General features: G+C 38.9%; 1 protein-coding gene across 4 annotated transcripts in view; it reads right to left on the minus strand.

The window, feature by feature from the left end:
- The window catches only part of dpp6a (dipeptidyl-peptidase 6a), a 488,251-nt gene that overhangs the window by 15,759 nt on the left and 457,774 nt on the right, over window positions 1-14,718 (minus strand). For all 4 annotated transcript variants that reach the window (XM_034108575.1, XM_071206894.1, XM_034108574.1 and 1 more), the window contains 6 exons: window positions 7,855-8,009; window positions 7,666-7,763; window positions 6,807-6,930; window positions 6,701-6,739; window positions 6,301-6,408; window positions 713-804 (listed from right to left, as the gene is read on the minus strand). In XM_034108575.1, the coding sequence (XP_033964466.1) occupies window positions 713-804; window positions 6,301-6,408; window positions 6,701-6,739; window positions 6,807-6,930; window positions 7,666-7,763; window positions 7,855-8,009 (616 nt within the window). The remainder of the gene's footprint in view (window positions 1-712; window positions 805-6,300; window positions 6,409-6,700; window positions 6,740-6,806; window positions 6,931-7,665; window positions 7,764-7,854; window positions 8,010-14,718) is intronic.

Below are 14,718 nucleotides of genomic sequence, written 5' to 3' on the forward strand. Positions count from 1 at the left end.
ATGTAAGCAGATTTGAATCAAGCTTTAACAAGAGGTTATCCCTCAGCTTGAGGAGTGGGAAAAAGGCACATGGAACACACTAGCAGTTACCAAACTACTCATTTTCATAAATGAATGATGGAGTAAAAATGAAAGATGAGTCAAGAGGTTTTGGATGTTGTTGTTCTAAAGTAACTTTAACATTGTGTATACATTAGGGTAAATGCAGCTGTGTGCATGTGAAATCATGTTTGCAAAGGTATGTTTAGGGGTGAAACCATGTAGAAGTGATGGAGATGAGTCACAATTCTCATGGGTTCAAAAGAGAAGCAGGGGGATTTTACGCTGTGTACATTTGGAGAGGTTTATTGTGTCAAACTCTACAAAATGCTAGAACACAATTTGACTAAAGCTGCATTCACATGATACGCAATTTACTTTATGGCTCATCGCAAAGGCGCACAGCCTTGTGGTGAAAACATTCATATTATGCTTATAAAATATATATGATATATGTTAGGTTAACATTATAGACAATAATAACAGGTTTGTTGTTAATGTGTGTGCAGGAAAAATCTCGAATAATGATAAAACCATCACTTTCAGACTTTTGTTTGATAATAATAAATGTAAAGAATGTATACCTACATAAAGCAATAATATAATTATGACATCAAGATGTGAGCATGGTGGTGATGCTGGTTTGTTTTAACTGATGTTTGTGGGTGCTCACATCAATTGGCTGTCCTCATTATAGGCCAGGACTTGGGTGACATCCCAGTCTCCAGACGTGATGGACTGTAGTGTGTCTGTACTGGTGTTGGGCTTTGGAGATAAACAGAAGCATTGCAAATATTGCAGTATGTTTATTAAATGGTGATAACTTCATATAAAGACAATGCAAGTTTTGACCATATTGTTATAAATGAAAATAAAATAACACAGGCTAGTGGGGTATTAAAAGTTGATGTAACAAAGTAATAAGGTTTAGCAAAATTGCATAGGCAAGGCAAGTTTATTTATATAGCACTTTTCAACACAAGGCAATTCAAAGTGCTTTACAAAAAACGAAAGACATTAAGAAAATGGCATTTAAAATCATTCATAAAAAGAAAAGCTAATAAAATAAACATTAAAAGAAAAAATACATTGATAAAAGTTAAAGTGCAGTCCAAGATATGAATAAAAGAAAAAATACATGGATAAAAGTTACAGTGCAGTCTAAGATATGAACAGTTCAATTAAAAGCAGCGACTAAAAGAAAAGTCTTCAGCCTGGATTACAAAGTAGTAAGAGTTGCAGCGGACCTGCAGGTTTCTGGGAGTTTGTTCCAGATATTTGGAGCATAATAACTGAACGCTGCTTCTCCATGTTTAGTTCTGACTCTGGGGACAGAAAGCTGACCAGTCCCTGAAGACCTGAGAGATGGTTCATAATTTAGCAGGAGGTCAGAAATGTATTTTGGGCCTAAACCATTCAGTGATAAACCAGCAGCAGTATTTTGAAATCCATGTTTTAATGTGACTGTTGAAACTCAGGTCAGAGTCCATGACTACACCTAGATTTCTGGCTTTATCTGTTGTTTTGAACATTGGAGGCTGAAGCTCAGCGCTAACTTTTATACGTTCTGCCTTGGCTCCAAAAACCATTACCTCAGTTTTATCTTTGTTTAATTGGAGAAAGTTCTGACACATCCAGTCATTGATTTGTTCAATGCACTTACTCAGTGTTTGAATTGGAGCATAGTCTCCTGGTGAAATTGTTACGTACATTTGTGTGTCATCCGCATAGCTATGGTAACTTATTTTGTTGTTTTTCCATTATCTGAGCCAGTGGTAACATGTAGACGTTAAAGAGAAGAGGCCCCAAGATGGAGCCTTGAGGTACCCCACATGTCATATTTGTCAACTCAGATGTGTATTTACCTATAGAAACAAAGTTGTTTCTGTCCTTTAAGTAGGATTCAAACCAATTTAGAACTGTTTCCGAAAGTCCCACCCAGTTTTCCAGTCGGTCTAGTAATATGCTGTGGTCAACAGTGTCAAACGCAGCACTGAGATCTAATAATACTAACACTTAAGTTCTGCCACTGTCTGTGTTTAAGTAGATATCATTAAAGACCTTTACAAGAGCAGTCTCAGTGCTGTGGTTTGGACGAAAGCCTGACTGGAACACATCAAAACAGTCATTTAAATGCAACAAATTACTCAACTGTTGAAAAACAACTTTTTCAATGATTTTACCTAGAAATGGAAGGTTTGATATGGGCCTGTAATTGTTCATTACTGAAGCATCTAAATTATTCTTTTTTAAGAGCGGTTTAATGACTGCAGTTTTCAGGGCCTGTGGAAAAATACCTGAGTGAAGAGATTTGTTTACTATATGAAGTATATCTGAGGCCATGCAAGGCAAAACATCTTTGAAAAATCCTGTTGGAATAATATCAAGGCAGCAGAAGGAGAACTTCAGAAGTTGTATAATGTCCTCTAGGTTTTTATCATTAATCTGATGGAATTGTGTCATGGTGTTTGACTTGATGTTAAGTGGACACAGAGACAACACATTTGCTGTACCTGATGCAGAGGCACTGACTGCTTGTCTGATTTTCTGAATTTTGTCAGTGAAGAAGGAGGCAAAATCATTGCACGCCCTGGTGGATAGAAATTCAGAGGCTACTGACACTGGGGGGTTAGTTAGTCTGTCGACGGTAGCAAACAAGGCACGTGCGTTGTTTTTGGTAATGATGTCAAAGAAGAACGATTGTCGTGCATTTTTCAATTCCAAATTATAAAGGCCAAGTCTCTCTTTATAGATTTCAAAGTGAACCTGGACATTTGTTTTTCGCCACCTGCGTTCCGCTTTTCGACATTCTCTTTTTTCGACATTCTCTTTTTTCTGTTTTCACGGTCATGGCCTTTCTCCATGGAGATATTTTCTTGCCAGACACTTCCTTTACCTTAGTTGGAGCAATGGCATCTATAACATTTTTAATTTTTGAATTAAAATGATCTACTAGCTCATTTACTGAGATGTTAGCAGGGGCAAGTGTGGAAGAAAGATTCTGAGTAAACATTTCCCTAGTATTTTCAGTTAAATATCGCTTTGTGGTTACCTCTTTTTGAACATTTTTGTGAACAGAAATAGAGCTCTCAAAGAAAGACAGGAATGGTCAGAGAGTGCAACATCAGTCACCACAACCTTAGAGATATTCAGACCGTTTGAGATAATTAAGTCCAGAGTGTGCCCCTTATTGTGTGTGGGCTCCGTCACATGCTGAGTCAGTCCATAGCTATCAAGAACACAAAACAGTTCTTTAGCCCCTCTGTCCTGGAGGTTGTCAACATGGATGTTAAAATCACCAACAATGACTAGACGGTCAAAGTCAATGCACACTATAGACAGCAGTTCGGTAAAATCATCAAAAAAGCTTGCACAGTATTTGGGTGGTCTATAGATATTTAGGAACAGAGCTCGAGAGGAGCATTTCAGCTGAAGGGCCACATATTCAAAAGAATCAAAGTTTCCATATGTCTTCCTGCATTGAAGGGAATCATTGAACAGAATAGCAACTCCACCCCCTTTCTTATGCATTATTTCCTGACTCATAAAACTATAGTTGGGATGGGTTGATTCGATAAGAACAGCTGCACTGTTATCTTGTTCGATCCAAGTTTCTGTTAAAAACATAAAATCGAGATTGTGCTCAGTGATAAAATCATTGATTAAAAATGTTTTTCATGCCAAAGACCTGACATTTAATAAAGCTAGTTTAAGTTTGTTAAACACACTATCAGTCAGGTTTTTGTAACAAGCTGTGGCTGACAAGGAATCACTGCTAAATTAGATAAACTCACACAAACGTTTGAGCGCTTCCTGTATCCAAGACGATTCACCGCTCTTAATCTATTACCCATCAACACAGATATCGGCAAACCTACAGGCAGGGCCCCGGCATGTCCTGGAAAGAGTTGAGAGTGCCATACACCCTTGAGCCTGGACCCAGCAGATATCAGTTTGCAGCGTTTTGTACACACACATCCCTATCAGGCTTTGAATGGGAGGGAGGACCCACCACCCTGCTCCTCTCATAGGAGGGCAGGGTCTCCCATAATCAGAACATTCCTCAGGCGGGTGCAGTGATACTTCTTCAGGGTTTTCTGCGCGATGTGTTGTGTCTTTCTCCTGTTTTGAGTCCTCTTGCCGCTTGTCCTTGGCAGAGGGAACAGATTGATGACGTAGGCAGTTGAATATGTTAGAGATAAACAATTTCACTCCTGACTTGTTCAGGCAAACTCCATTTGCCTTGAAAAGATGTCTGCGGTCCCAGAAAAAGTTAAAATTGTCAATAAAATGGACAGAATGGTCAATACATGCAGTTGAAAGCCAGGTGTTTAGTGCAAACAATCTGCTGAATCTCTCCACTCCTCTTCTGACAGGCGGTAGAGGGCCACTGGTGAACACCTCTGCATTTAAAGAGCTGACAGTTTCCAACAAACATTTAAAGTCTTCTTTCAGCACTTCTGACTGTTGTTTCACAACATCATTTGTTCCAGTCGGATGTTCAGCCCCAATATGCAAGATCTTCTCAGCCAAGTCAGAGACTGTATCCTTGGGAAAACAGAGTACTTTGGTGTTGTTCTTATTACACAGACCTTTTACATCTCTTACAGCAGAGTCACCCACAATCAGAGTTTCAGGCCCAGTCGTTAGCTTTCCCTCTAGCCTTTTACTTTTGGAGTAGCTATTGGTCCTTACCCTGCTGTGTGAAGAGGATGGGTTATCCAGGTCATCAGAAAGAGATCTCCGGCTCTCGGTCAGCGGAGCGTATCTGTTCTGGATTGGCACACTTGGTGGTTTAGGAGGATTGTTTGTAATTCTCCCTTTAGCAGCTGTCCACTGCTGTTTAGGGGTTGAAGAGGCGCTCTTCCTGGGTGATAACAATGCAGGCCAGCCGGTCGCATCACAGATTTCTGAGCACTGGGCTCTGCCTGTTATCCGTCCTCCCAAATCCCATGGAAATGATTTACTCTTACGGAGCGTCCACACTACAGCTTCAAAAATAGCTTGGAGCTGGGCGTGTCTGGAGCTTGGGGATTTTATTCAAGCAATACGGCCAACAACCAATCACATGAATCTCCCGCCCCCGACATACAAAGCAAAAAAACCCGGGGATTGTGTGGGAGCAATATATATATATATAAACTCCCCAAACAGGCGAAAACCTACCAGTTTCACCCACTGTCTCTGCCACCTCCCTCCATGCCTGGTTCCTCCGGTTTGTATCCCGGTAGGTGAAGAGGGTCTGGTCATACAAAACCGGGTGATTTGCTACGGCGATAGTTAGTTTCTCCTCCGACTTTTTTTTAAATATAGAAATGAACGGCGGGATATCTCTCCCAGCTTAGACGCGGTTTGGCTACGGCTTCAGCTGTCAGATTTTGGGAAACGGGATTTGATTGGCTGGCGCTGGCTACTCCGGCGTCTCAGGCGACAGAAGTTGAACATTGTTCAACTTCTGTCGCCGGACGGACCGCTCTGCTACCCACAATTCAGTTCGGCGAAAAAGCGCGGCTACGTGACGTCACCCCATTGAAAGTGAATGGGCAGATTGGAGCTTTCGACGCTGTCGACGCTGTAGTGTAGACGGGCCGTTAGGCTTTGCACCCAGAGAGTTCCAGGGAGGACTACCACTTGTAGATTTATTACCCAGTACACAGCTGGAATCCTTGTAGCTGCTAACTAGCTGTGAGTTAGCATACCCTTTTTCATTATTTTGCAACACTGGTAAAGTGGTGTCATTCCCACGACATAGTCCATTCACTTCCACGTTAACTTCCAACCGTTGCATTTTCATTTCCAACACAGCCATCTTCTGTAGAAGTTTGTGGAAGTCATCTGTAGAGAACGGAGTCATTTTGCTACCAACTAGCTTAAGCTAAATAGCATGCAGTAGCCTACCAGGCTTTAGCTGTTGCTAGGCCACGCTACTGTAAGACTGAGGTCGTCGTAAAAATGTTGAAATATGGCTGAAATCCTCTGTCTATTTATGAAGATGAACTGTCCCAGTGATAAGTTAATGTCCAGGAGCCACTGCTCGAAGTTTTCAGAGAATAAGAATAGGAAAATCAGCATAAAAAGTAAGCAGAGGCAAAAGCAAGCGTCTGCACTGTATCAGCAGTCACACAGAAGTAAAAGCATAAAACAAACATTTTTATAATATTGAAGTCACTGTTAATTAAAGTCCAACATATGGATTACTTATACAAAAACACTGGATAATAAACATAGTAATGTGACTCTTAACATACTGTATGATCTTACCTGGGAGATGGACATGGAAATGTGGAAGAACTTTCCCCTGCCGCCTTGAGGAATGGCACGGGTGAAAAACAATTTCAGCCCATCTCTGGAAAACAGAGGTTTCTCATTCTGAGGACACAGAGAAGAACATTCATACATTTTACTTAATGAAACATAGAGCTTACAAAAACATATTGAAATGGATTGGTAAATGCAAAAAGTGCACAAAAAAGTCCCCCCATTACAATTCTGTACTAAAGCTTGCACAATTACCATGTATAATTTAAGAATGTTATCAAATTGCTTTGCCAAAGATAAGAATATATACATTAACTTAATTCCAGAAATTAATAGTTCAATATAAGCAAGTGCAACATAATCAATAACTCCCATTATAAATAGTAAGAGTCATTATTCTTACCTGTCTGTGGAGCCATCCTTCACTTTCATCCTCATGTTTCTGTAAAACAGTTTTATTTAGTGTATGAAAACATCCCAGAGTTCATTTGACACCCACACACACAAACCTTTGTGCAGACGCCTGTTGTGGCCTCACACAGAGTGAGTATAGAGATGTTCTGGGCTCGGTTCAGCCAGTTGATGGCCAGTTTGGTGGTGGTGGCCCATCTCACCATGGTCACATAGTACTCACTGACAAACACAGAAAAAAACAAAAACAACAATCACTGACACAAAAATGTTTGACAGTGTAGAAAATGTTTGATGTGAGAGCAACATAGAAAGGAAAAGAAAGAAAGGAATTGTGAAGCTGATAATTGAGTGGCCCGACCAAGCAAGGAGGCAGAGTTCAAATATAACCCGGTGTGGGCATTTATTACCCCTTGTGGTACATGACACAGCCTCAATCTTACTGTCTCATGTGAACACAGTCACCACCAACAAGGATCTCTCCCCACAAACAGGAAACACAGAGCCTAAATACCCACAGACTAATCAACCAACAAGAAACAGGTGAGGGGGGAGACAACACAGGGCACCAGGTGAACACAATCAACAACAATGAAGCCATACAACCCGTAACGGAGGCCGAGATCTATGGCCCCAGAGATCACCTCCGTGACAGGAATACAATAAATTAACATTACTACGAACAGAGTAGGGTATTAAGTGTATTTGCGCTAATTATGGGACCACATTTTAGTAAAAATATGTCAATGGAGTAATTAAATGTACAGAATATTTTCACGAGAAAAAATGCTGTTACAAACATCATTAGAAGACTCAGCATCAGTAAATGAATATATGGAGAGAGATTAAACACATGATAGAATATATGAATTTAAATTAAATTAAATATGCATGAGGTGTAAATATGCATCACTTGACTGAATGCAGATTGATCTGGTTGATAGTTGAATGCCTCACCCCATCCTTGGATCATCAGGTCTCCTCATCTCGATGGTGTGAAGTGGGCCATTAAGATTCACAACATACAAGGTTATAACAGGGTTCTCCTCACCAGCCTTAATGGGAGAAGGAGAAATGAGACAATTTAATGAATATAACATCTCAAATCTAAAGAAAATATGTATTCTAAAGGGAACAACTGTGTACCTTAGGGTAGTGGTACTCTTTTCCTGTTGGGTAGGGTGATCCTGTAAACATGGGCAGCTCCATCCTGGGCACCAGGGTGTCATTGATTGTGGCGTAAGCTAACCTGGCACCATCAGGGGACCACCAATGGGCAATTTGGGACTGGAAAATCTCCTCTGAAAGAATAAGAACAAAATTACCCTCAATCATAATGATAGTGATTAAAAAAATGCTTAATGCAGGCAGCAGAGACACATGTTGATTATATTTCTTCCAGGCAACAGAATCATATTAATGTTGCTTCTCAGGGTTAAACAAATGAACAGGTGGAATGGGGAAAATCTATTTTAAAATGTATAAAATGGTATCATCAGTAGTATTCTTTCTCTTAGCCTTTCTCTCTGTTCACAGACACTCGTTAAATTACTCATGCATGCATGTTAGCAGAATCATACAGGATTTATAGATGTTATGTCGAGAAGTTTTCGATGACACAACAGTCAACAATATGGTATGAACAGTTGCTTGAGCAGTACAAAGTGTCGAAACCCACAGTACCCAGTGACAGAAGAAAAATGCCAGATAATCGTAAAACATTTAATCAAATACAGCTAATACAGTACTTATTGAATCTCCTCTTAAAAGGACACAAATTCTAGCTAAATGTGGCAAGGTTTACATCCACCCTTTGAGCATTACAGTTTACTAACTCTTCCCTGACTTGCTATATTTTGTCCCCATCTATCTCTCTCTTAAACCTACCAGTATTAAATATTGAGGTCATAAATCACAACAACTTTTAATCTTAGTGCAGCATATCGTCCAAAATAGATCACAGCAAGATTTCCTACAAATGAAACTAATTCTCTGCTGGTACAACTGTGTGTGTGTGTTGAGTGGACCTTCTTTTTTTTCTTAAAGCAAGAAACTCACGTCGCCTTCTTTCTCAACTTGCAACTTAGAGGGTTCCTTTGAGACCCTTTATGTGCAGGTGTGTATTTAAACTCATCTTGCATCACGCATTCTCTTGTTCAGAAGACAGAGCGGAATAGGGATAAAAAGCAGTCTATGTCCTTGTCTATGTCCTTCATCTCTATTATTACACATGCATGCACCATTTATTGAGTAATTATGCTAATTAAAGCTCACTGAGGGAACTTTTTGACAACATTAAGCATAGTCGGGACAATTCTAATTCATTATTAAGTCTGTGGCGATGACCTAAAAAAAGCTTGACTTATTGTCGCAGCTTGCCACTAGCTATACTTATTGCAACTTTTGCAATTAATGTTGTTTATCTGTGGAACTGGGTTCTAGCTTCAGGGAATTAACCGACATCAACAACCAATTAGCATTTTCATTAACTATGCACGCTTGTTGGAATTACTTAATACACAGCATCATCTGACAAACAACCTCAGTGCATATGGATATCTACATTTTGTTCTCTCATACAATTCTGCTGAAGTAATTGTGCATGGAGTATAATTTCACTGCAGGACACTGCTAAACTAATTAGAACACCACACATCTCTATCTGACATGAGAAGAAGATGGATTAATGGTAGCATTTGGTCCAGTTAGTCTTTGGTCCCCCTTCCCGCCTGGTGTTTCCAACTGCACCCTGCTGGTAGAGCTCAGTGGGGAATGATTGGATCACACTGTCTGGTGATAAACAGAGCAGCACAGCATTATGCTGCATTTGCAAATGATAAAAAAGATTTCCTTTATGGCTGGTTCTGGTGCTGCTTGCTGACCTTACCAGCAGCAGCTTAAAAAGCGAGAGCTCTTTCCTGTTGGATTCACTCGGCTGGGGAGACCAAGTCACCTTGGCTTGTCAATGAGAAAATAGTTAATTTTCTAGAAGCGTTCCAATATGTGCCTGACAATAAAAGAAAAATGAGTGAACAAAATGGATAGAAAGTTAGTGAACTCTTTTTGATTAGCTAATTCATTCTCTTTCTCTTAAGTAATGACATATTCTCTTCTTTATCCATCCCCTCATTGTGATGATTACCAAGGTGAGCTATTGGAGGCATTTATCCTCTCCCCATGTTCTCCATCCTTCTATGCAGACTAAATAATTCATTGTGTAAAGGACACATACTGTATTAGTGCATGAAATACCATGATTCAAGTGGCAAATGGAAATTAATTTAGTGCAGATACAGGCAGACTGATAATAAGTTCATTTATTGCTATAAGTAAAACCATGTATGTTAGTATTAGTAAACACCAAGAATCTGTGTGGACAAAAATGATCAGTGTTCCTGTATTTACAATGACAACATATTGTATATCCAGTAGAGGGCTGCAGCGTCACATCAATAAAGTAAGGCAGACCTACAGTATAGCTCAAAGCTAAGCATTGCAGAAATCTGTCATTTTTTATCAAAACCTAAGCTTAGACAGCATTTTTTTTGATCGATTCTCTTTGTGTTTAAAATGTGATCTGTTTTACCGAAAATAACTTTGTCAATATGTTTAAAACAAGCAACATAAATAAAGTTGATATGTATTATAGGACAGAAAGGAATGCAGCCATTCTTTTCAGGTATTAATGTCCGATGCATATTTTATGTCAATTCTATGGTTTCTGAGTTTTGCTCCTTTCCTCATGTTCTGAATATTCATAGCCTGCAGTCAACCCAACCGATCAAGAACAAACACAATCCTGGCTAATGGTTCGTGAACAATTATGTTATTCAACCGTCATATTAAAAACTAAATGTCAAAATTCTAGAACATGTAAATAAAAAAAGTTACCGTTCTACTCTGGCAGACTGAAGAGTAGGTTAGAAGACATAAGACCCCTTTTTGTATTTTTTTAATTATTTTTTAAAATATTTAAAAACATTTTTACACAAACACATACACACATACACGCATACACACACCCTCACATTGCACCAGTATTAAAAGCATAGGCCTACAAATAAAATAAATAAAACAGAAATAATTTCACAGTTTCTTTTCAGAGGCAGTCCACATGAGGGAGTCCCTCATAATGTGCATATATGGCTCCCAGAGCTGAACAAAGTCCTTCTGCTTGTGATGTAAGTCAGTCTTTCTAGACCAATACTTCCAGAAAGTTCCTTCAACCAAATCCTCAGTGATGGGGCATCCGTACATTTCCAACATAAAGCGAAAGCCCTCCTGGCTTGAAGAAGACCAAAATCCAGAAGCTTGGTTTGTTTTGAAGTCTGTTTGAAGTCCTTTGGATATATTCCAAGTACATAAAGTTTGACGTTCAAAGGGAATGTTAAACATCTCTGACAGACACCTAATAACATCCTTCCAGAATATTTGAATTTGTGGACATTCCCAAAGACAATGAAATAAAGTTCCTTTCTCATCCAAACATCTGGAATATTGGCAGACATATGATGAAGTTTGACAGGAGTTATGTACATTCTCATTAACCATTTATACCGAAGTAATTTGAACCTAGTATTTATTGTCTAACTTTGTGCTTTTAGGCAAGCAGCATTCCAATCTTCCTCATCAATATCCTCATCTATATCCGTTTTCCATGGACTTAATTTATCTAATGCTGATTCAGTGTCAAATGCAACCATCGTGTTGTAGAATTTAGATACTAGGCCGTTTCCTTCCAAATTTGCAAGTGTTATTTCCTCAAGTTTCGATAAAGGTGGTACAGACATTATCTGTTTATGTTTTGATGACATGTAACTTTTTAACTGTAAATATTAAAAAAAGTGCTTTTTAGGGATTTGATAGCTGATCAAAAGAAAGCAAAACTCTGTCTGTATATAGATCCATAATTTTCTGAATGCCTTTTGTATTCCATGATTTAAATCCTCCATCTCTTTTCACAGGTGTAAACTGCTCATTGCCCCAAACAGGAGTACATTGAGACAGCGTAGGTGTGTCGCCTACATGTTTGTGTGCAGCATACCACGCTGAGATCGTATTCTTAAGAAAAGGGTTTTTTGTACGTTTCTTCAATGTCTTAATATCTGAAGATTAAAGATACATTTGTAATGTCGGATCTGGATATGGAGCTGCTCTATGTTTACCCAAGTCGGAGGTGTTGTACAAAAATAATATGAAGCTGAGTTTAGTTGGGCAGCCATATAATACCATTTAAGATGAGGGAATTGAAGACCCCCCCTTCAAGGTAGGTATAATAGTTTAAGACGGAGTCTGGCTTTTCTGCTGTTCCAGATTCATTGACTAAACAATTTGTTAAGCTTTTCGTAGAACATATTTGGTAGTGGCAATGGAAGCGTTTGAAAATAATATAAACATTGAGGTAGGATGGTCATTTTTATGATATTTATTCGTCCGATCATAGATATAGGCAAGTTGGACCAGCGGTTTAGTTTTTCAGTCACTCCATCTACCAGGGGATCATAATTAGCTGAAACTATGTCTCTGAGTGATTTTAACACCCAAATATCTGAAACCGTCAGTTGTTGTCATAAATGGAGTATCTACTATGGAACTGTGTCTCTCTTTGTCATTCAGAAACATCAACACTGATTTAGAGTTATTAATTTTGTATCCAGAAAATTCACCAAATTCCTTTATTACGCTCATTAAATTGGGAATACTATGTTTTATATTTGTCAAGAAAAATATTATATCATCTGCGTATAAAGAAATGCGATGTTCTATCCGCCCAAGAGTAATGCCTGATAATTCTGTATGTGCTCTAACGGCCATAGCTAAAGGTTTAATTGCTAATGTAAATAGCAGTGGAGACAGAGGGCAACCCTGTCAGGTAGATCTCTCTAAATTAAAGGGTGCCGAGATAGTGTTGTTAGTTAGGATCTCAACGGTTGGGTTTGGGTATAGCAGTTGAATCCATTTCAGAAGGGTTTCACCAAACCCGAATCTTGGAAGGACTTAAAAAAGATAAGTCCATTCAATCCTATCAAATGCTTGACACGCATCCACTGAAAGCATTGCTGTGTCCTTCGCGTTATGTTTCTCATGTAGCATATTTAAAACTCTTCTGATGTTGTGAAATCCCTGTCGTTTTTGCACAAAACCTTGTTGATCTTCAACCATTAATTGAGGTCCAGAAAGAGCTTTGCAAAGTATTTTTGTATCACATACATCCCATTAAGCTAATTGGTCTGTAAGATGAACATTCTGTTGGTGGCTTGTTTGATTTTAATATTAAAGTTATCATAGCTAATCTCAATGAATCTGGGAGCGTTCCTTTGACAAAAGATTCTTCATACATATCGAGAAGCGGCTTTACAAGTTGTTTTTTTAAATGTTTTATAAAACTCTATGGGAAACCCGTCTGGTCCGGGTGCTTTACCGCTGTTGATATTCCCTATAGCTTCACAAAGGTCGGCTTTTGTCAATTGACTATCTAGTTTTGTTTTTCATCATCTGACAGAGTATGAAACAGTAGCCTATCAAGGAAATTGCTCTGAGCTTCCCTGTTTTCTGTGTATTCTGATTTGTATACTGATTTATAAAAGTCTCTAAAATGATTATTTATCTCTTTTGGGTCTACAGTTAAGTTGCCAGATACTGATTTTATACCATTGATTATTCTTTCTGCTTGCATTTTCTTTACTCTCCAGGCCCGCTTTTTCTCTTTGATCGTAGTACGTTTGATTAGTCCACATTAGGCTTTTAGCTACTCTGTCACTTGTTAACTTATCGTAACTAGCTCTCATGACGGATAGATCACGTACTTTTTCAGGATCATTGTGACAGTACATTTCAGTCTCTGCTTTCTTAATTTTGTTTTCTAATGTTTGTAATTCTTGATTATGCTGCTTGGTTTTAGAATTTGTAAAGCTGATAATTTCTCCTCTTATATAAGCTTTAAATGCTTCCCATCTAATGCTGGCTGAAGTTTCATCTGTATTTAGTTCAAACAAATTGTCAATGCAACTTTTCACACATTTAACAAAGTCTGGGTCTTGAAGTAGATAAACTTGTAACCTCCATCTTGAGTGATGTTCAAACCTGCCTAAATTGATCTCCATAAACACTGTTGCATGGTCACTTCAAAAGTCCAAAAACAAAAGTTCAAAAGTCCCTCCAAAGCAGACAGAGTTAGAAAAAATCTTTAAAAAAATTCATTCGGGCCATAGACACTTATATAATTATATTTTTGTGACAAAATATTGCCTTGGACAATAATATACCTTCCATGTGGGTCTTGGATAGTTTTTATAAGTTGAAATTGTATTGATTTGTGTACAAGGATAGCCACACCTTGTGCACAAGTACATAACATGGCCACCTTTTGCTCAGATAGTGAATATCTGCAGCGAGTAAATGTGTCTCCTGTAGAAAAACTATTTTAGATTTAAGATCTTTTACCCTGTTTAAAACTTGCTTCAATTTAGCCAATTTTCTCATTCCCCGGACGTTCCAGCTTGTAACTTTAATATCCAAACTACTGCCATGACTTGCTCTCTCCATAGACATTCATCTCAGCATTATAATAAACGAAACACAAAATGATTAATATGGTGCAAGTGACCTCCCTCCTCCCCTCAAATGACACACACACACACACACACACACACACACACACACACACACACACACACACACACACACACACACACACACACACACACACACACACACACACACACACACACACACACACACACCACACACACACACACACACACACACACACACACACACACACACACACACACACACACACACACACCACACACACACACACACACACACACACACACACACACACACACACACACACACACACACACACACACACACACACACACACACACACACACACATCACTTCAGGGGACATTACATTGACTTACATGCATTTCCTGGAGACTTATCCTAACCATAACCAACACATGCCTAACCAGGTCTTCACCCTAACATTAATGATTCCCCT

This window comes from Pseudochaenichthys georgianus, chromosome 20, assembly GCF_902827115.2.
Source record: "Pseudochaenichthys georgianus chromosome 20, fPseGeo1.2, whole genome shotgun sequence".
In the NCBI taxonomy this organism is placed as follows: domain Eukaryota; kingdom Metazoa; phylum Chordata; class Actinopteri; order Perciformes; family Channichthyidae; genus Pseudochaenichthys; species Pseudochaenichthys georgianus.